General features: G+C 39.4%; 2 protein-coding genes and 1 pseudogene across 2 annotated transcripts; 2 read left to right on the top strand and 1 right to left on the bottom strand.

Moving 5' to 3' along the window:
* Positions 1–377: 377 nt before the first annotated feature.
* LOC122661469 (salicylic acid-binding protein 2-like) lies at positions 378–2818 on the top strand. The gene is made up of 3 exons (XM_043856862.1): positions 378–727; positions 2319–2456; positions 2534–2818. Exons 2-3 carry the CDS (start codon positions 2331–2333, stop codon positions 2816–2818), a joined length of 411 nt encoding a protein of 136 aa, XP_043712797.1. The 5' UTR covers positions 378–727; positions 2319–2330.
* A 7550-nt stretch (positions 2819–10368) lies between these two features.
* LOC122661466 (protein DMR6-LIKE OXYGENASE 1-like) lies at positions 10369–11672 on the bottom strand. Its single transcript, XM_043856858.1, has 3 exons — positions 11173–11672; positions 10743–11070; positions 10369–10632 (listed from the first exon to the last, which is right to left on the bottom strand). Exons 1-3 carry the CDS (start codon positions 11655–11657, stop codon positions 10369–10371), a joined length of 1077 nt encoding a protein of 358 aa, XP_043712793.1. The 5' UTR covers positions 11658–11672.
* Positions 11673–12022: 350 nt separating this feature from the next.
* LOC122662776 lies at positions 12023–21368 on the top strand (annotated as a pseudogene).
* Positions 21369–22189: the final 821 nt, after the last annotated feature.

A 22189-nucleotide genomic window follows, 5' to 3' on the forward strand; every position in this document is an offset into this window, starting at 1 on the left:
AACACATGGATCTTTATCCCCTCAATTTGTCTGTTTCTCAATTTTCTCAATTTCATCTAATAGGGGGGCGGAAATTATCACCCTATCCCCTGCCCGAACACATTGCCCAGATGGAATTCACCTTCCTCTATTAGAGGAATTGAGAAAATTAACGGGCAGGCAAATTGAGGTGATGATTTTTCATCAAGACACAAAGTTTCTTTACTTTTCTCCTATGCAAAGTTGAAGACAAGCTTAAGGCAAAGTGATAGTGGTGGGCCACAAGGGGAAGAAAGAAAATGATAAGAAGCCACGCTTAAGGCAAAGCAGAAGGTGAAGAGACCAAAGAAAGAAAGAAAACTGGAATTCAAGACGGAAAGGAAGGGAGAAAAGAAGTATCATTTCGTGCAGGTAAACGGAGGTTTTCATGGAGGTTGATGTTGGTATAAGCTTGCCACGCTGCTGAGATCGGCGGGTCACAAGGTCACTGCTCCTGATCTAGCTGCTTCAGGAATCAACTTAAAGCGAAAGGAAGAGATCCGTTCCATCTCTGACTACTTCCAGCCATTGATGGAGGTCATCGCCTCCCTTCCTCCAGACGAAAAAGTGATACTGGTGGGCCACAGCTTCGGTGGTCTTAGCATCTCAGCTGCCATGGAGAGGTACCCTCACAAGATTTCCGTCTCTGTTTTCGCCTCTGCTCTGATGCCTGGTCCAAACTTCACTTTTCCCAACTCTTAATCAAGAGGTAAAGCTACCATTTATACTCAGAACAAGGCAATCTTATCCACTTAAGTGTGGTGCACTGAGCATTTCACCATCGACACCTCACTTGTGCATCCGACGGCAATGCACCTTTAGGTCATGTATGTTTAGAGGGGAAGGGGACCAAGATCCTCTGTGCGGTGCACATCCTGTGGCACAATAGAGGCCACGTGGCACACCTGGCACACATGGCCTCTGTTGTGCCGTAGGATGTGCATCGCACACCTAGCTGCAGAGGATTTTTATCCGAGGAGAAGGTGAGAATGGATCATCTGCACGTATCAACAGGTGAACGTACATCTCAGAGCCAATCACATTTTAATTTTGTTTCTATAAAAACCCCTCCTCCCCTTGTAAATGGCAAAAATAGGACAGGTGGTTGGCTCTCACATGTACGTTCACCTATTGGTACGTGCAGAGGAACCGAACTCGGGGAAGGAGGGGTTGGGATTGGGATTGTTAGGAAGATGGGACCCACATGTTAGTGGGGTTTTGTTGGGGTGAAAATGTTGAGGTAAAGTTATTTTTCAATGAACAGTAACCAAAGTCTCACCAATTTGGGGTGGAATTTTGAAGTGTCACATGAATAGAGAAAGCAATTAATGATTTCTCTTGAGCTTTTGTAAATTCACCTCCCCAAACTAACCACACAAGGTTGGGTTGGGATTTCGAAGTGCCACATCAGTTTTTCCCCATCCCACCTAAATCCCCTCTAAACAAATGGGGTCTTAAAGTTCATTTTCTCAATCTCATGGCCACCATGGGATGGTCAAGTGTGGTGCACTAGGTATTTCCTTGATGCTGAACCCTCTTTGCCACCAGCTCCTACTATTCGCTCCCCTCCCTCATCTAAAGCCTGCTGGTCTCCTCCTCCACCAGATTACCTTAAATTAAACTGTGACGCATCACTCAACCCGATAAATGGCCGTAGTGGCCTGGGGTTCATTCTTCGTGATAGTACGGCGAACACTCTATATGCAGCATCGGATCCATATACCTTCACAACGGTGCTGGTGGGAGAGGCCTTAGCTATTAGAGAAGGGATCTTGGCAGCTCTGGCTGAGGATGTGAGATATATTATGGTGGAAAGCGACAATCTGGAGGTGATCTCATGTTTACAAAATTACTCCAAACCATCACCTTTGACTATTCGGTCAATCATTGATGATATTGTACATTTGGCCTCTTATTTCAACATGTGTCAGTTTATTTGTATTGCTAGGGCTGCGAATCAATTAGCAGATACCCTAGTCAGGAGGGCTCAGTCTATTACGGGTAGGACTGTCTGGCCCAATTCTGATCCATGTTTTTCTGTAACGCCTGTTATGGGAGACAGTGTGTAACCCATTTTGGTTCTTTTAATGTACGATTCTTTCTACCTAACAACAAAAAAAAACTGCACTTGAGAGGATAAAAATTCATCATTTTGTCACACAGGTGGTCGTAACTCTAAGAATATAGATGGTAGAGATAGAGGATGAGGATATCTCAAATCAAAGGTGGAAAATTCTTCTTATTATTTTATTTCTTTTGCCCACATAACGGTTTGGTGTCCACCAATTTTTGATTTACAGTATCAAAACAGAATGGGTTCAAGTTCAAAGGTGGATACCGAGTATTGGTTTGAAGATGGACCCGATAACCCACCAACTCCCATCTTGTTTGGGCCGGAGTGCTTGGCCTCCAAGCTTTATCAGCTCTGCCCTCCGGAGGTAACTATTACGACGTTGAAGCTATTTTAGAGTCTTTAGAATTTGACAGAGAAGTAGTTGCTTTTGTTTGGTAACAGGATTTGACACTGGCAAAGATGCTGGTGAGACCCTTGAGTCTCTACGGCGATCGAGAATTGGTGAAGGAAACGGTGGTGTCCATGGAGAAATATGGGTCAGTTAGCCGCGTATTCATCGTGTGCCAGGAAGATAAGGTGATGAACGAGGATTACCAGCGGTGGATGATTCACAATAATCCGGTGACGGAAGTCAAAGTCTTCCACGGTTCCGACCACATGGTTATGCTCTGTATATCGCTTGAGCTCTGCACCTGTCTCCTCGACATTGCTGAGCGTTATTCTTAAAAAGGTAGAGTTTGGTCAATTTGGATCGTCTACGGCGGGGGGTAAGACGGTCTTTGCGCACAGCCTGTGTCTGCACAGGCAGCACAGCACAGGCAGGATGGGTAGCTGCGCCGTAGACGATCTAGATCCGAGTTTGGTTGCCGTTAAAAAAATTTTAAAATAAAATAAGGGATAAGTAAAAGAAACTTCTCAATTCATTGGAGCCCATACAATTCTATGATGTATTTAGAATAAAATGGAAATGGATTTGGAAGGGAGTTGCAGTAGCTGCGGAAACGAATATATCCTTCTTGGATGTCAAACAGGATAATTTGAGCAGATTACAATGTGGTCTAGCTACACCACTCTAGAAGATTGAGAAACCAATCTCTATATAACCACTCTTAGAAGATCAAACCCTAAAACTACTTACTATCTAATGATCCTTGCATGTTCGGATTGGGATGTTAGATAATCTTGGGTTTTGCATATGTAGAACCCTATAACGCAGATTTAATACATAAAATTAGAATACGATTTAAACAAACACAGGAGAAACGATGTGTATGTTTGAAAGGTTCAATGCCTCCGGGCTGGTATACCTTCAATGCCTCCGGGCTGGTATACCTTGCGGGTGTCCTCAGAGGGTATCACTCCCTTTGTTAGTGACTCAAATGTGTGAAATTAACAACAATGAAATGGTGTTGGGGTGTGGGGATGCACAATTTAAAATAAAGGAAGTGAGTAGTCACCTAGGTTGATAAGGGCCTAGAATTTAGAGGTAGATCAAATCTTGGTTAAAGGATAGGATTACGATTGATTCCATAAGGTCTGGCCAGTTTGGGTAAGAGGTCAAGATACGAAGGGGCGAAGGTTTTACACACTCCACTCTGTCCGGATGAACCGGTCTTTATACTAGATGCTAAGATTCAAATATTCTCTCAAACAAAATGTCCTATATTAACATACGAGACTAACAAATGATTAGATATCATGCTTCACAAGAATTCAAATATGTTATATGTTAAAAAACATTGCACAAAAAAAATGTTACTTTAACGACCTAAATTGATAGGAGGTCAAGGTAAGTACATAAAGTCACATTAAACATCACCATTGATTAAAACATGATTAATTACATTAAAATCATGCATGTGAGGTATTAAAAATATCTAAAATTCAAACAAAGACAAACTATTAAAATTACCAAAATATCCCTAGAAGGCAAAAAATGCAAAAAATGCAGAAAAATGTTGTCTTATGCTTAAAACATGTAGCACAAGTGGCAGGAACCTTTCCGGGATCCTGAACAAAGTTTGTCCGCAGAATGACCAAAATGCCTCTAAGGGCCAAATGGTAAAAAGTGTCAAAACAGACACTTAGGGGTATAGTAGGCATCGAAAGTGATGTTAATCAACTTAAGATGACAAGACATACCAAATGGTATGACTAGAATGATGCTTCAGAACTGCACTTGATAAATTACCAAAATACCCTTAAAGGACATATATAACATTTTATGCATAGTTATGATGCATGATGGACAAGTATACGTATAGAAACTTCATAAAAATCTTAATAAATAGGATTAATTTCACAGACATCCCTGTAAGTATGCAATATATCACGAACATATCAAACCTTGTCAAAATATCAGCCACCCCCCTGACATTAAGCATAATAAGCACTCAAAATTGAGATGTCCATTTTACCCCCTTAGTTAGTTAGTTATATAAATAAAAAATGGATAAATTACATCTAAGGTGCCTTAAGTTTGGAAAAATAACATTTGAGATATCCTAGCTTTGAAAAGTGACGTTCGAGGTGCCTTATTACGGTTAGTCCTACTCCAAACTCCAACCACCACCACTTCCACTACCCCCGCCGTTTTGGTTTTTTAACACAGAGTCATTGAATGAACGATTTGAAACCCTAAAATAAATTTCAGACTTTGTTTTGCTGTTTGGAACTCCTGAACCCTTCTACCTCTTAATCTTCACTCCTCTGCAACAATTGGATCAAGAATTTCACGAGCAAGGCACATGAGGTGGCTCAGAAAGCCACAACTATCCCATTCGAGATGGTTTTTGAGGAACATGGTGTAGCTGCTGCAATTGCGTCTGTGGGTGGAGCGGTTGAGACTTAAAGGATGGAGCAGAGTTGTGGGTAGATGCCTTAGAAATGGGTTCCCCAGATGCTTTAGGAGCTGAATTAAGGGTCACAGAGAATGGCTCTACCGTTTGAGCTTTCTTGAATCTATCAAGTCCAGCTCTCCCATACATTGTATTTCTTTCAGGAATGTCCTTACAGAAAACTCAGTGACACTTCACCCGATACAACATTAAGATGCAGCTCTTGATAACACCTCGCATTGCACTCATCTCCAATCTACCACAGCAAAAGGGATCTCCGCCAACCAAAGCAAAGCACCAAATCTATATATACAAAACATCCTCACCCGGAACAGTAAGATTAAGATTCAAAGTTCAAATAAACCGACTTAAAGTTTTTTTTTTAAAAAAACAATTAATTAGGGGAGTGGAGTACAGGGGTGGTGGGCAAAAGAGACAGTAGAAGGAATTAGTTATTCTTGAAGAAAACCCATTCATCTGAGAGGAAGAAGACGATGGATGACCTAGGGTTTTGTCTTGGGATTCAATATCTGTTCGGTCCTATTGGTCTGATCGAACCGGTTCGTGTTGGTTTGATAGGAAAACCCATTGTTTAATACCTTAAAGGGTATTATGGAAAGTTCACCTGTGGTAAGGGTAATTGCGCCATTATAAAAGAATTAAAAGCAAGTTAACTGCACAGACTTAACGGAGTGGACTAGGTTGAAATAAAAACATAAAGTAAGGGTGGTTTGTGATATTTTTTCAAAGTTTGGTATGTCCGTGATATATTATATACTTACAGGGGGTATCCATGAAATTAACCCTAAGAAATATTAATATGTACATTCAAGTAAGTTACTTTGATGGCCTACATTATGCCAATTTCAAAATGAAATGAGGAGGTGAAGATACATGAGTTTGGCCTCCAACAAGGATTAGAAAGGAAAGAACTTTCATGCAAAGATTTCGGCGGAACTTCGGCTCTATTGGACTTATCAAACAAACTTTTGTTGATGAATTCAGACAGAACCCGACTTATCGTAAGAACTTCGTTGAAGTTCCGGCTAAATTTCAGCTTATGAGGTATACTTTTTTAAAGAAATTCAGGCAAAATCCCAGTTCAGGTGGAGGGGGAAGGACTCTCTCTCTCTCTCAAAAAAAAAAAAAAGTGTTAAGTTTAGAAGTAGATCACACACGTACTTCTAAATCAAATTTAGAAAAATTTTCAATTTTTACGAATTTTGAGACATCAAGGGCTTATTGAGAGACTATCTGCAGAGTAATGGGGCATCGAGGCAACATCGAAAAAGGGAAGAAAAAGCTTCAAAAGGGGTCTGGAACCCTGAGATTCAGATTGAAAATGAAAGGGCGGGGGGAGGGGGGGGGGTGTCCTATTTATAGTGTTAGGAAAATAGATATTTTGATCGACAGCCCTACAGTTGGGTTCGACGGATCTGTATAAATGGACCCGAATCTCCTACTTTGGCCCCGAAATGTACTTTTGATTGTTTTTGGTTAGTACCATTTCACCGATACATAAACTGTATTGTATGGGGATTGGTGACTAGCGATACCAATACGGATCGCCCGTGCTTTGCATCAATGATTTGATGAATTTATGGACGGGATCACCGCCCAAGTTTATTGACTTTTTCTCCTCTGGAATCTTACATAGCTCAACAGATACAAGGGAAAGAACAAAAAAGGGGCAATTACTATCACTACCCTACACTTAGGTATATTTATTAAAACTAAATACCTTAACTTCTTTTCTGATACTCTCCATCTTTTAAACTTATAAATCTCCTTCTACCCTCATGTTTTTAAATACCCAGATTATCTTTCCTTTTCACCTAGTAACTTGTTAATCTAATTAACCTACCATTCTTCTTCTATTGTTTATTATTTTTGCCATTAAAATAGTAAAAAATGAAAGCATCCACCCGCTTCTCTCTCCCGTTTTTTTACTCCATTTAGTTTTTTTTTTCTTCAAATTTTCAATCTAATTAATTTTTTATTCAATATTTCATCCTCATCGTTTTTCTTCAAACAGATCGACCTGATCCTCACCGTGATCCAGTTCTTCTCCTTCATCTCCATTACAGGTGTGTTTCCTTCTCTGAAACAGATCCATCTTTCATGGATTCTCAATTGAAATTGCCAAAAAGGCAGAGACAATCCGATGATTGATCTTGTGTCGTTCTATCCCATGACTGCGAGGTTGAGGAGAGATAAAGATGGTCGTGTATAGATCAATTGTAATGGAGAGGGAGGGTTGCCTTTTGCTTCTGCGAATATGAAGAAGGAGAAGAAGAGTGACGATTTGAGAATCGCATTGTAGGTTAATAAAAAATAAAGGATAATTTACGAAACACCCCTTGAAAATAGACCGATACTCAGATCACCCCAGCTTATTTGAAAATACTCATCCGTCCCCCTCTACATTAACGGTGTTAACTAACATCAAACCAAAAACTAAAATGACATAATTACCCATTAAGTTTAAAGGCACACCTTACACTCACCACCCGAATCTAAACCATTGATTTTTTTTATATTAAATCTTAACCATTCAATGTAAAACCACCCGCTTTCACCCAAAAAAAAAAGGTAAAACCGTCCCTGGTTTACCGTTATTTATGGGGAAAGGGGAAGAGTAGTGGGCGGAGGGATTTCTCTTCATCGGCGCTTGAGAAGGAGCACCGGAGTAGAATCATTCCTACTGTTTCCGCAACGACGGCCGCTAAAAGAATGGTTAGCAGTATTTTAGCAGACATTACCGCAACCGCCCATTTGGCATTGGTGTATTCCTCTTGGATAAACCCTTCGTAAGCATCCTGCTATAGAGACTCGCTCGACTACTTCTCTAGTTTGATCCATGACCTGAAGAGGATCAAACCAAGGCTCAACAAAAAAGCTTGTATATATGGTTAAGACTTGCTGGTGCAACCCAATTATAAGTATGTTTTTATCAAGTACTACCGCAAGAAGAGCCGCCATTGATAGACAAAGATAAAAACCTTCTAAGAACAATGAGCAGAAGGGTCTGTCTCGTATCATCTCCTTTCAGCATCAAATTTGGGAGGCTGGAGTCATTACCTTAGGCCGATTCCATTCCAACAAATTTGGATCCAAGAGCTTGCTGATTTGAGAGTTGCAGAACCGATTTTGAATCTGGTTCTGAACTTACCGCCGGTTCCTGATTTCAGATCTAACCTTTTGATTGTTGATTTTTTAGATGGATTCTTGTTGGTTCAAATAGGGTAGGGGATTGTGAAACAAATTCTATAATCTCATGGAGTTTTTGTACCTTGAACCTCCCTGAACTCCGGCGCACAACTTACACAGGAAGAGAGTGGTGCGAGGAAGAGGATCGAATTAGGGGTTTTCAGATTAAAGGGTAAAATGATAACTATATACTGGTCAAGGGCATTTTAGGGATTTAAATTTTTTTAACTTGCTAACGTAACAGTGTAAAACTAACGGTAGGGACTAATGTACTACTGTGAGTATAGGACTCTCATGCAGGGGTTGTTCTGAGTATTTTCAAATAACAAGGGGTGATCTGAATATCGGTTCATTTTCAGGGGGTGTTTCGTAAATTATAAAAAATACGAGAAGGTAAATTGAATAAAAAGAGGAAGAGAGAGAAGTAGGGTGTTTGAAGAGAGTCGATCTGTTCCATAGTTTTAGTGCACGGTATCAAAATGGGTATCGATAACCTGCAAAACCAATACGGTATCGATTGTATCTGACAAATTACCCCTGAATCTCCTTAAAAAAATGAGTTTTCTGCTTCTAAACCCTGTAGCAGATGACCACATGAACAAAAGCAATACTAAGATGCAAACCATGATAATGATGTGTTCTATATTGAAAGCAAAGATTACACCTGTGCTCATTTGCATACACACATTAACAACCATAGTAATCACCATCACGCTCAATGCTGCCATGTTTCCATAAAGCTCAGATGTGCCCATAGTACTCAATGAGGGCATATAAAAAGCTAGTGAGGTGCACAACAATGCAGTGCCAGTGAGCTTGGAGAGCTGATCCTCAACTCTAGGCATGGATGTAGTAAGATCAACTGGTATTTTTGTGGCAATTGTTAGCACCGTCATGGTAAATGAGTTCATAGGGAACAGTTTACTTGGTATAAAAGGGTTCTTACGAATGAATAATCCATAAATCAAATCAAAAATCATTGAGAATAAACATACCCATGTTGCAACCGCGATGTAGAGGCCAATCAAAGGAACGGGTGAACCATACAATGCTATAACCAGTTGTCCATCCACACAACCTCCTTTGCCCATGTTTGCTTCTTCTTCCTCCTTAATCAATGGTCATTACATGCATGAATGAAAATTTTTTAAGCTCTTTTAAAATGGTTCTTCATGTTGGGAAGCCTTTGCGTATGCTTCTAATATTCTATCGGGCAGGTGGGGACAATAACAAGAAAAGAATGTCCGATATTCAAGCAAATTAGAAGCCCAAATCATTGAATGGCTAAGATGTTGGCATAGATAGTTTAAATCATAAAATGATGGACATGTTACAAAATTATCGTCTCATAAGGTCATTTTATAAAGTGATTCTCAGTTCATTATGAAAATGAAAGATCAATGGGGCCATGATTCCTTTTGTAAGGCAAAATGAACCAATAGATGGAGTAAAATTGCAGCTAAGATGATATGCTACCACATGGAAGGAATCCCATCTTTTATGTTTTTGGGATGCGGGCATCTTACCTTAGCCCTCAGGGGAGGGATTCTATATCCACCGGAAAAAGGAAAGAGTTACTAAGAAGAAACTACTAGAACTTCTTGGGATCAAGGCCTCCTTAGCCCGCATGATGTACGCTGCACATCGTGAAGGTTTTCCAACATGAAGAACCATTTTAAAAGAGCTTCAAAATTTTCCATTCATGCATTGACCATTGTTTAAGGAGGAGAAAGAAGAAGAAAAAGCAAACATGGGCAAAGGAGGTTGTGTGAATGGACAATTGGTTACAATATTGTATGGTTCACTTGTTCCTTTGATTGGCCTCTACATCGCAACTACAACATGGGTATGCTTCTTCTCCATGACTTTTGATTTGGTTTATAGATTATTCATTCGTAAGAACCCTTTTATACCATGTAAATTGTTCCCTATAAACTCATTTACCATGACCGTGCTACCAATTGCCACAAAAATACCAGTTGATCTTACTACATCCATGCCTAAAGCAAAGGATCAACTCTCCAAGCTCACTGGCACTGCATTGTTGTGCAACTCACTGGCTTTTTATATGCCCTCATTGGAGAGGAGCCCAATCCCCTAGACGAGGCATTCGGATGGTCTCAAGAGGGAACAACACAGAGGAACTTGTACAACAAGGGGAGGATAGACATTCTTATCCTGCACTCTCATTACAGAAAAAACTCTTGTAACCTTGCCTAGGTTGTGTACTTATTCAGATATCTTGAAGTGAATAATTTGTATGTTTTCAACGTAAAGCTTCTTGAAATTGCTAAGCTTCTTCGTACTGAAGAACTTCCCCCAGTTGTATTCTTTATACTTGGCGGGTTGCTTCTCCTCATCCACCAGTTCCTCCAAAGGTTTTATCATCACGTAATGTGAAGGGTTGAAGAAGAATGGAATGGAAAACCTCTCCCTCTCCGAATTTACCACTACCCTATGCTCCACACTCTCATACCTGTCGTTGCTCCAGACCTGTTGTTAATTGAAGGTTGAAATCCAGTTCCCATTTAGCTACTCTATACACATTCAAGAGAATGGCCAAATTAAAAGAGGGAAAGATGATGATTTGTCATCTATGTTACCTGAATAATGTCTCCGACATTGATGACAAAAGAATCAGGGATGGGCTTGACCTTGATCCACTCACCATCCGTCTTGCGCTTCACTTCCAGACCCCCTACATCATCCTGTGCAAGGACGGTGAGGGCAACCGCATCCTTGTGTCGGGTAACGCCGAGAGCGAGATGAGGTGACGGGCAAGGAGGGTAGTGATTGAGACGGACAAAACTGGTATGGTCTTTGAAGAAGTCATTAAATCGTTTTGCAGGCAAGCCGAAGCTCAGTGAGATGAGTTCCAGCAGTTTAAACGATAGCTTCTCAACTGCTCGACAATATTCCTCACAGGCGTCCCTGCATTATACACCCATTTCAATTTTCAATTTTCAATTTTGGTGTTGGCTCAATCTCACGAGCAAGAACAACTCTAGATGATCAATTAAAATTTACAAGTACCTAAAATCAGTAGGATAATCAGGCCACTGATTGCTGATCTGCCGCAGGCGCTGATCGTCCGGTTCAGGGGTAAGCGGGATCACGGTAGGATCATCTACAGTGAAGTCGAACACCTCCTTCCAGTCCCTCACATTCTTGGTGTGCTCGCTGTCGTAGTAACCCAACGGATTCACCTCGTCTCTCATCACCTTACGCTTTTCTTCCAGAGGTACATCGAAGAACTCCTTCGCCGTCGTCTCAACCCTCCGGCGCAGATCGGGCTGCACGCCATGGTTGATCACCTGAAAAAACCCCCAGTCTTTGGATGCACTCGCTATCTCCTCCACTAGATCCGATATGGTCTGTGGATGGTCTATGCAATATCCCTCCAAAGAGTGAGTGCTTAAGAGGGAGAGGTCGATCAGTGGGATCCCTCCGGCCTCCACCCCGCTGAGATTAGGCCGGTGCTCGATGGCTTGAATGAAGGCTGGATCTATTTCACCCATATATCTTCTACACTGGAAACTCAAAAATGCGTCTCTCTCTTTCGTGCATTCTAAAGCAGGCACAAACAGATTTATAAGTGAGGTCTATAAGTTCGGTACGTCTGAGAGATTGAATTGGTGAGCAGTTAGTTGTACCTGGACAGGTTTTTGCTATTGACTATAGTTGTCGTTTTCTACTTCAAAGCATCTTGTCACACTCGGGAGTAGTTGATCCGATAAACAGACTCCATTCAATGACGATTGCTATCCCAAGAAAAAATCATAAAAAAGCGCCTCCTCCGATCCACCACTTCAGATCTTTGATTATCTTTCAAAAAACTTCAATTCCACTGTGTTTCCAAAGATCAAGTCATTTTATTATGAAAATGAAGACGGGGAAGAATGGCAAAAGGAATTTCGTCTCTCTGGTTCTCCTCTTTTCCTTTCTGGTTCTGGGTATTACAGAATCAAAAGCACAACCACAAAGCGAGAAACATTTCGTGCTCGTTCATGGCGTTTGTTTTGGGGCCTGGTCTTGGTATAAGCTCGCAACTTTGTTACGCTCTGCCGGTCACAGAGAAACGGCTCTTGATCAGGCCGCAGCCGGAGTAGATCCACGGCAAGTCAGTGATCTTCGCTTGGTCTCCGACTACTTTCAACATCTAACAGACTTCATGACCTCTCTCCCTGCGGAGGAGAGAGTGATCCTCGTTGGCCATATAGCTTCGGTGGGTTGGGAATCTCTCAAGTCATGGAGAATTTCCCACATAAGATCGCCGTCGCTGTGTTCGTCACCGCCTTGATGCCTGGTCCAGCCTTCAACGTTTCCACCATTTCACATAGAGGTAATTGGATTTTAGCGTTTGGGATCCTAAGGTTAAAATAGTAATTTCATATACATATATATATTTTTCTCTTAACAGTCTTTTCGGAGGCAAGAATCTTTAATGGACAGCCGTTACTTTTACGATAATGGGCCGGATAATCCTCCAACCGCATTCGTGTTTGGGGCCAAGTATCTGACTTCACATGTATATCACCTTAGCCCAGTCGAGGTGAGAGACTTGAGAAACCCGAACCCGAACCCGAAATCCATCTCGAGTTTTAATAACCGAATGTGTATGTTGTGATGACACAGGATTCGACATTGGCGACAATGTTGGTGAGACCCATACGTTTGTACAGCATTGACGATATGTCAAAGGACGTGGCTGTGTCAGAGAAGAAATACGGGTCGGTTCGTCGGATTTATATCGTGTGTGAGGAAGACAAGGTTATGAAGAAGGATTTCCAACGGTGGATGATTAAGCATAATCCAACGGATGAGGTGATGGAAATCCCGGATTTGGAACACATGGTCATGGCCTCCAAGCCCAAGGTTTTGTGTGCCTGTCTTGTAGAGATAGTCCTTAGTTATGCTTAGACTCTTTCGTATTAAAATTCTCTGCAGTACCGGTGGGGCAGCAGTGCATATTCAGCAACACAGTAGAGGCCATGTGTGCCATGTGTACACATTCGGATGTGCACCGCCGTCCCGTCGATACTGCAAAGGATCCTGGTCCGACTCTTTCCTCATAGTAACTAATCCACTTATTGAGTTATTATACAAAGTCTGTTTTATTTTATGGGTTGAAACTATCCTTTGGATGTCCCAAGAGTAGGGATGTAAACGGATATTCGAAAATTCGAATTCGATCCGCGTTCGTATCCGTTTAGGAGAATCCGAATCCATCCGAAACTAATCGGATATGAATATGATAATCCCCCTATCCGACCGATTATTATTCGATTTGTTTAGCAATCTAAAAGTAATAAAATATCTAAAATATATCTCTGTGTTCGTCTATCCTTTTAAGTTATCTTATTGGATTTTGTTATCTTATTTTTATAAATTTATAAGTTAAGATAATGTGATTCTTTTTCTAGATTTTCTATGGTTTATATATATTGTTTTATACAATGTTATAACATGGAATCACATATCTATGAAAATAAATACAAGAAAAAATCAAAAGTAAAAACGTAAGAAAATCAAAGACTAAGAAGAATAGAAAAAAGGGGAGTTGCTGAACTCTCAAGTCTCAACCCTAGCCCTCATCATAAAAACGGTAAAGATGTCAATGGATAGTCGAAAATTCGTATTCGATCCATGTTCATATCCATTTAGGAGAATTTGTATTCAAAAAATCACTATCCGAAAATTATTCGAATCCGTCCGAAAATCGATAGAATATTATCCGAATCCGTCCGAATATAATCGGATACGAATATGATAATGCCACTATCCGACCGAATTCAATCCGTTTACATCTCTACCCAAGAGTAGTAATAAAGGTGGTGGATGTAGAAATTCTTCGTTCACCATGAATGAAGGAAAACTCGGTCCAATTTGTTAATTGTTTTCACTTTTGAGGGGATATTGTAAGATTTTCTCAAACAACAAATCAAATGAAAATGAAACCTTTGAAATTAAGGCATCTAAAATTAAATTAGGATTTGTTAAAATAAAAATTTGAACAGACAAGACATAGTCGATAAACCATCGTTCATGATTTCAATTTTGGTGGCTATTTTCACCTGACCAAATATCAAAATGTGTCATTGAAATGGTCGAAATTTCACCAAAATTTGGTTAAGCTCGATGAACATTTCAATATGAACTTAGAATTTTACCCTAAAATTCCAATGATTTCAAATAAGCATGTTTACAAATGTTTAAATCATTAGATTTGAAGACAAAAGATCCCACATCTAGAGGTGGCAATGATCCTGGAAGATATTCTCACCTTAGCTAGATCTTTCACTATGGTTTCTTTTTTATATGTTCCAAGGAGTGTCAACCATGTTGCGGACATCTTGGCTAGGAAGGCCCTGTCGTGTGTGTGTTTGATAGACTGGCCGGATTCCACTCTGTGACTTCAGGACTTGATTAGGTCTGGTGCCACCGCTTGTTCACACGTTTCAGTTGAATAATTCACTAGTTACCAAAAAAATAAAAGACAAAAGATCCAAAGTGATAGTTTAGCTTTTACCAAAACAAAAATTAATAATAATAATCCATAATCTCCGTCATTGTGACAAATAAATAATTCTAAACATCAACGAGAGAAGGGATCTCAATGGCAATATAAGGTAGATTTAGGGTAACACATGGTTATTAATCCCAACACTTGAAATTGGTTTTTGGAAATGGAGGGTTGGGATTGAGATCCCCAAAATAGTAATCATGCTTTACGAAAGTTTAGGGAGATTTTTGGGGCCATAGAATGGGGGAGGGAAGATCCAATGGTTTTTAGGTGTCCAATTAATAAGGAAAACCATTTTAGAAAATTTCTAAAACCAAAATTCAGATTTTAAGGAATATATTGACAAGAATAACCTAAACCCCGTTCACACTCATTTAGGAAAGAGGTTTGGGGTTTGGGATGGTTCATGTGGTTGGGGGAAAAATTATCTCCTCCAGTTTCCTGCTCGGCCCAGTTTCCCATTGCCTCTAATAAGGGGGTGGTGGATCCCATCCAAGTAGAGTGTTTGGAAAGGGGCAGGGTGGTCATTGCCCCCCCCCCTCTTGTTAAGGGCATTGGGGAACTGAACTAGGTACGAAATTAGAGGGGATAATGATCCGTGGCTTGGGGAGGCATTTAGGCGGCTCCTAGGAGTCTTGGGGCGGCTCGGCTCAACTGATTTTCATAGAAAACTTAAAAATGCCATAACTTTTGAATCCTAGGTTGAAATTTTACAGACTCTTGGGAAAGATAATTATGAGCATTATCTAATGGAACAAAAATCATCTTTGTTTCTTATTAAAATCATTTTTAAAAATACTTTCGGGTTTAATGCTTGCTTGGATATGATTTCCATGAAATGATGGTAAGAACACTCTTTTTAGTATTGGTTTTTCATGATAAAAAAAACATATACTTGTAAAGTTTGGGCCAATTAATTACAATATCATTTGGTTGGTGAAACCCTACCATGTGCAATTTGGTCATTTCTACTCAATTTTTCGAAGCCGCTTTAGAGGAGGGTACCAAACGGATTAGTCTTCTTAGATTAAAGGGTGTTTCCATTTAAAATTGGATCTTTTTCACCATTCCAAGAGTCAAGTACATCATCACTTTGAGTGTCTCTTAGGGTGACAAAATAGGGTGTCTACAAGTATCAATGACACCATTTATTTCCTGGTAAATGCTGGCCCGAGCCAACTTATTTGGCTCACTTGAGCTGGCCAAGGTGTTTTGGACCCGATTCAAATATGGCCGTGAACCAAGGCTGGATCATTACTTTTCTTTTTTTTTGGTTGGTTGGACCAAATCTTGCCTATATGACAAAACCATTTTACCATTATTTCAAATTTGATTTTTAGCCATTATTAACGCAAATCAATTGAAAAGAAGGGAAGAAGGAATTGCCTAAAGCTATATCCACTACACAATGAAACGAAAAGTTAAGGGCATGAAATCTCAAACTAAACCTAGTGCCTATCTAAAATGCGGGTAAGAGATCTTTACTTGGTGGTGTTTCCTACGTCCTCTCACAGAGCACCGTGAGATGACACATTGACGCCTCTGGCTCCTAAAAAGATACCTAGGCGTGCTCACCCATTGGAGAGCGTAGGAAACACTACCAAGTAGAGATCTTTTTTCCCTAAAATGCTGAAATAAGAAAAGAAAAGTGACATTTATGAGAAAGTTATAAGAATGCAACCACACACATAGAGACTATAAAATTTGCAAGAAAGAAAGAACAATATATCAACCTAACACGAAAACATTCTAATAATGCGTAATCCCTTGAAAAAAAGAATGAGTAAATCAGAAAAGTTGGACTTGAAAATATACAGAAAATCATGAAAATACCCCTAACTCTATATGAAACCGTAAATACAGAAAAAAAAAAAAAACATCCTAAATGCAAGAGTTAAATTAAGCCCAAAAGTATCTTAATCAGATTTACTAATGCTTTTATAATAAAAAAATGCTCTACTAATGCATAAAAAACCCAAAATTAATTTTAAAAATTGCTAAAAAGTAATATGGTTACAATTACAAAACTATCCCTACATTACCTATTTTACTCTAGAAGCCAAAATATATGCAAAAATTATTTTAAAATAAAACTAACTCAAACTACCATGATTTAACCTTAAAAAAAATATAAAAGCTGAATAAAAATTTGTTAAATGACTAGAATACCACTACTAAGTAAAATATAAAATCCTATTTAGATGAATGCAATGATCATGGCATTGAAAGCATTAGAAGATATTTACCCAAAAAAAAAAAAGAATTAGAAGATATCACCTATCCGTGTTTAGAAACCAACAAAAAAAAAAAAAAAAAAGGAATTTTTTTTTTCAAAAGAGTTAATAGAAATAAACCCTAATTTACTATTGTCATATAAAGGAAAAAATAGAAAGATTAAAATGAAATATAAAGCAAAATATAAGAATATTAGAAGCATGGAATAATGATGACGGAAACTGCAAACATAAAACGTGTTGAATTATACTTTTGTATATCCAACTAGGGCACATTGTTGTCGCTCGGTTGAAGGCAACAATGACCATAAACCTTATTACCTATTTCTTTTCTATTTATGTTCATATAGAAATTAATTTTACATCAGCAATAGTGTCGCTACCCATGACAAATTATAATTATTGGTGCCCAAGTTTTGATATAATCCACATGCTTTGTTTTTATTATCTGTGTTCATGAGGAATTTTTAAAGAAATATGCATTAGATGCAATCTACTAAATTAATTAATCTATTTCATATATCTTATTCTACACCATATCTAGAATTTGAACATAAAATTTGTTTTTCCATTGGGTTGTGATGGTTATTTTGCACGTCTCTATATCGTGCGGCTCGCATCACACACGTCCATTAGCATTCTTAATTTCTCCCTTATCTTATTTTGAACATTATAGGAAAAGTATTTTTGGTAGCGCACCACACACGTCCACTTAGCATTATTTCTCCCTTATTTATTTTAAACATTATAGGAAAAGTATTCTGAACCATTGGGTACTTTACCTTTTCTCACATTAATTTATTAATTTTTAAAAAGGGGAAAGTTTTCATATACGGCCGTGTAAGCTTCCCCCTTTTAAAAATATAAAAAAAATAAATAAAATATTAAATGTGAAAGAGCATAGGCCACCTTGGCACCTTAAAAACCCTTGCATAAATTTTATGGGAGAAAGGACGCCACATGGTCGTGCAGTGCACGTTGCCCCTGTGTCTGAGCATAGGGGCATGTGTAATGACCGTCACATCCCCTTAGAAGGATGGAAATGACCAGGGGTACAATGATCATTTTGAGTGCCCTTGTCTTTGGGTGCAAGGGCGGCGTGTGCTGCGCAAATGGGTGGCGTTCTCTTTCCCAAATTTTACATACCCACTTTTCATAGAGTATAACTTAGAACATATGAAATTGTGAACAAGTGCGTAGCACACTTGGTAATGTGTGAAACATTAAAGCCTATCCTACCAGGACTCTAGGAGGTCTTGGGTCAAGCCTTTTTGTTCATCACCTCCCTCCTCATAGAATAGGATCTATTTAAAAAATGGTCTGAGATCGCTACTTAGTCATATGATCTTTACACAAGCTTCTAGGCCAATGGGTGAACATGCTTGAGTATGTAGCCAGGGGCAGAGGCATCATCTCATAGTGTCCGGTGTAGAAAACACCACCAAATATAGATCTTTTTCCCTAAAAAAATATACATATGAAATCAAATAGAATGAAATTCAAACACAATAGATCAGACTTATCTAGCTAGATTTGAAATTAAACCAAGAAGGGACGGGGATTCTCTCGAACCATAAAAGTTGACTTTGAAACTATAAGTAATTGATTCCATGGCTGAGGTGTTTTGTCTTAATTAGCCACCTTCGTCTTTCACATGAACTTGAGCCGGTGCACACAACCTGTCTCCGCATAGTCTTTTTTTTTTTTTGTTTTTTTAATAACATCTCTGTGTTAGTCATCTTTGTTTATCCATGAAATTGCTTCCTTCAGTCCTTCACACCAAAAACCCATTTTTTTTTTGTTTTTTCGTTTTCCGTTGACAATTGCGCACATGAGTTTCGGAACATGCGCCTTTGTCTACGCTCTGTCCATTAGTATAGTTTGGTTCCCTGCACCTGACAATTGTACACGTGTTTAAATTCTCATTGCCAGATCCTATGGTTGGGGCTTCTCCCGTACACCAGTTCTCTATATCCGGTTCAGGAGTTACGTGTTCCAATGGTGCAGCTTTGATGTTCTTTGTTTAAATAATTTAAGGGTGTCAAATTAGTAAAGGAATCGAAACCGAAACGGGACTGAAAAAGCCAAATCAAACCGAATCGAATAAAATTCGATTAGATTTGAGAATTAGATTTTATAACCGATTTGGTTCTTGGTTTGACTTTGGATCAAGTATAGGAATCGAAACAGAATCGAATTTGGATAATAGTAAATTACAATATGTTATTTTATTATAATATTAATATTATAATATATATTATTAATGTTAGTCATAAATTTTATAATATTATTATATTATAATATGTATATTATAATATATGGACTGAGTAGAAGAATTAGAACCAAACTGTGTAAGAACCAAATTTTTGAACTGAATAAGAATCGAAATCAAATAGGTTCGATTTGAATATCAAACTTTAGAACCAATTCAATTCTCGATTGAATTCTAAATCACAACCACAGTCTCTCTATAATCAAACCAAAACCGAACCGATTTACACCCTTACTACTACTACTACTACTACTTTATAATACATTAATTTATTGACTTGACGAGGGACGCGAAGTTTTTCCTCCAAACAACGAGGGATTGAGACTTTAAATAGAGAAGAGGCGTGGGTGCATGGAGAGCCCGAAAGAGGAAGAAAAGTGGAATTAAATCTAAGAGACGGAAATGAAGGGTGAAAAGAAGCACCATTTCGTGCTAGTGCACGGAGCTTGTCATGGGAGTTGGTGTTGGTATAAGTTTGCCACGTTGCTTAGGTCGGGGGGTCACAAGGTCACTGCTCCTGACCTAGCTGCTGGTGGAGCCCACTCAAAACCACTGGAAGAGATCCTTTCCATCTCTGATTACTTCCAGCCGTTGATGGAGGTCATGGCTTCCCTTCCTCCAGACGAGAAGGTCATACTGGTGGGCCACGGCAAGGGTGGGGTTAGCATCTCAGCTGCCAAGGAGAGGTTCCCTGCAAAAAATCTCCGCCGCTGTTTTCGCCTCTGCTCTAATGCCTGGTCCGGACTTCACCGTTCCAACCCTTAATCAAGAGGTAAGCTCTGACAAATACAATCTTGTTGCGGTACGTACAGGTAGTCGTAGGAATTTAGACATATAATATATTGGAGTGTCAACCGATCGGTCTGACCAGTTTTGGTCCAGCCTAATCGGTTCTCACCAATTTAAGGTCTTATACCGTTTCTACTTGGTTATCTCAAAGGCGAGAGGTCATGGATAATTTCTATTCGGTCAGTCGGTTTTGGTTCCATAATCGAATTCAAGGTAAGTGGGCTAATTGCACTATAATCAAGATTTAAATGAGATAATTGAATAATTGGGCTATAAACAGTTCTTTAATGGGCCACAAATGGTCCTTAATTAAATGGGCTAATTGGATTATAACTAGTCGGGTATCAATCGGTTATAACATTCGATCATTACCGGATGAACAACCATTGAGCCACTACCTTGCACTGAGACGTTCAATTATTAATCGATCGATGCTTGAGCCCGACACATTTTATAATCCATCAGGCCAGCCTCATGCTTCAAGCAATCGGTTCAAGTCTTGCCTACTGGTGCTTGCCAACTTTTGGCAACCCTAATGATAGAAATAAACGTAGAGTATCTCTCAATCAAAGGTAGGGATTGAGATATTGGTATCGATACCGGTCCAGATCAGTCAGTATTGGCTCGGATCAGGCAATTTTATCAATTTAGTTCTATTTTTGATTTTACCCTTGATCCAATACAGATACCTGATCCAGGATCGATCAAGTAATAGTATCAGCCTCGACCAATACCAAGCCGATCCGACCGATCCAATACCAATTATCTCATTCCATGATCAATGGAGGGAGGAGGGAATTTTCCTTGTACTGACTTTTGGTTTGTTTCCTACCAATTTTGGTTGACAGTTTCATAGAAGAATAGGTTCAATGGTGGACTGCCAGTATTGGTCTGATGAAGGAAGTCCTTCACAACCCACCACCCGCCATCTTGTTTGGGCCGGAGTTCTAGTCCTCCAAGCTCTATCATCTTATTCGTCTCTGCCCTCCAGAGGTAACTCTATGTATCGTGGGGTAATTAATATAGAAGCTTGCATGGCCTTTTAATTTGAAGAGAGTCTTTATCATTAATGACAGAGAAGTTGGGTTGTTGGGTAACAGGATTTGACACTAGCAATGATGCTGATGAGACCCATTAATCTCCACAGTGATCCAGATTTAGAGGCGGAAACGCTGGTATCCATGGAGAAATGTGGATCAGCTAGCCGGATATTCATCGTGTGCCAGGAAAGTAATGCGCTTGACGAGGATTACCAGCGGTGGATGATCCACAATAATCCGGTTACGGAAATCATGGTCTTGCCGGGTTCGGGTCACATGGTCATGCTCTCTAAACCGCTGGAGCTCTCCACCTGTCTCCTCGACATCGCTGAGCGTTACTCTTAATTAAAGCAGAGTTTGGAATAGTTTTTCCATTTCTACTTCTATTTTTATCTATTTTCAATCCATAAAAGCAGGTTGTGGAACCCAGAAATCCATTTGGTTGTATGTCCTGTGGTGTCTATTTGGTATGATTTTAATTTCAATTTCTTGGAAGTGATTTTGATTTACAGAGTATTTGGTATGATTTTTCATTCTATTGTGGACCTAGTTCTCCTAAAGCCATGATCCCTTGACCATGTACATGACTCCAGATGTATGCAAGAGGTATCAGGAGGGAATTTTAGGGAACATATTAAACCCTTGTAGGGTTTGTGAAGCCATGTGGGGGAAAACTTTCTCCTACTATGTTTTAATGAATTAGTTGAAGTTGAAACTAGAAATCCTGACATTGGAGATATAATCGGATAGTCAAAAAACTGAATTTGATTCGTTTTTGTACCGTATAGTGTTATCTGTATCCGGCTAAAGGATATCTGAAATAATCCTAAACATAATCTATTCCATTCCAATCTATAATCCAATTAATAATAAAAAATTAAGTAGTTAATGATCTTAAGGGTTCTTGAAGATTCGACAAATTCTAGAGATTTGAATTATGGGTGAATCATATCTGTTAGGGGGTGCAAGTTTGGCCCAGTCAGTTTAAATCCACCTTGAGCTCGAACAGGGCCTAGGCTGAGATATTTGGCCTTAAGGCGGGTCAGGGCTGAAAATTTCTAGCCCTGAGTCAGGGTCGGGTCGGGCCAGGGTTGAGGCCTTGGGCTAAGCCTGGCCCGGCCCGACCCTGTTTTAAATTATACTATAAAAGATATATTGATATAACATATATTTTATAAACTATAAACGTTAT

This window comes from Telopea speciosissima, chromosome 5 (genome assembly GCF_018873765.1).
Source record: "Telopea speciosissima isolate NSW1024214 ecotype Mountain lineage chromosome 5, Tspe_v1, whole genome shotgun sequence".
Lineage (NCBI taxonomy): Eukaryota > Viridiplantae > Streptophyta > Magnoliopsida > Proteales > Proteaceae > Telopea > Telopea speciosissima.

Bases quoted from the DNA above. Each gene is read 5' to 3' on its own strand.
- LOC122661469 (XM_043856862.1), top strand. From the start codon at position 2,331: ATGGGTTCAAGTTCAAAGGTGGATACCGAGTATTGGTTTGAAGATGGA. The intron at 2,457-2,533 runs GTAACTATTACG...GTTTGGTAACAG, and splicing joins ATCAGCTCTGCCCTCCGGAG to GATTTGACACTGGCAAAGAT.
- LOC122661466 (XM_043856858.1), bottom strand. From the start codon at position 11,657: ATGGGTGAAATAGATCCAGCCTTCATTCAAGCCATCGAGCACCGGCCT. The intron at 11,071-11,172 runs GTACTTGTAAAT...TGTATAATGCAG, and splicing joins GATTATCCTACTGATTTTAG to GGACGCCTGTGAGGAATATT. The intron at 10,633-10,742 runs GTAACATAGATG...AATTAACAACAG, and splicing joins ATGTCGGAGACATTATTCAG to GTCTGGAGCAACGACAGGTA.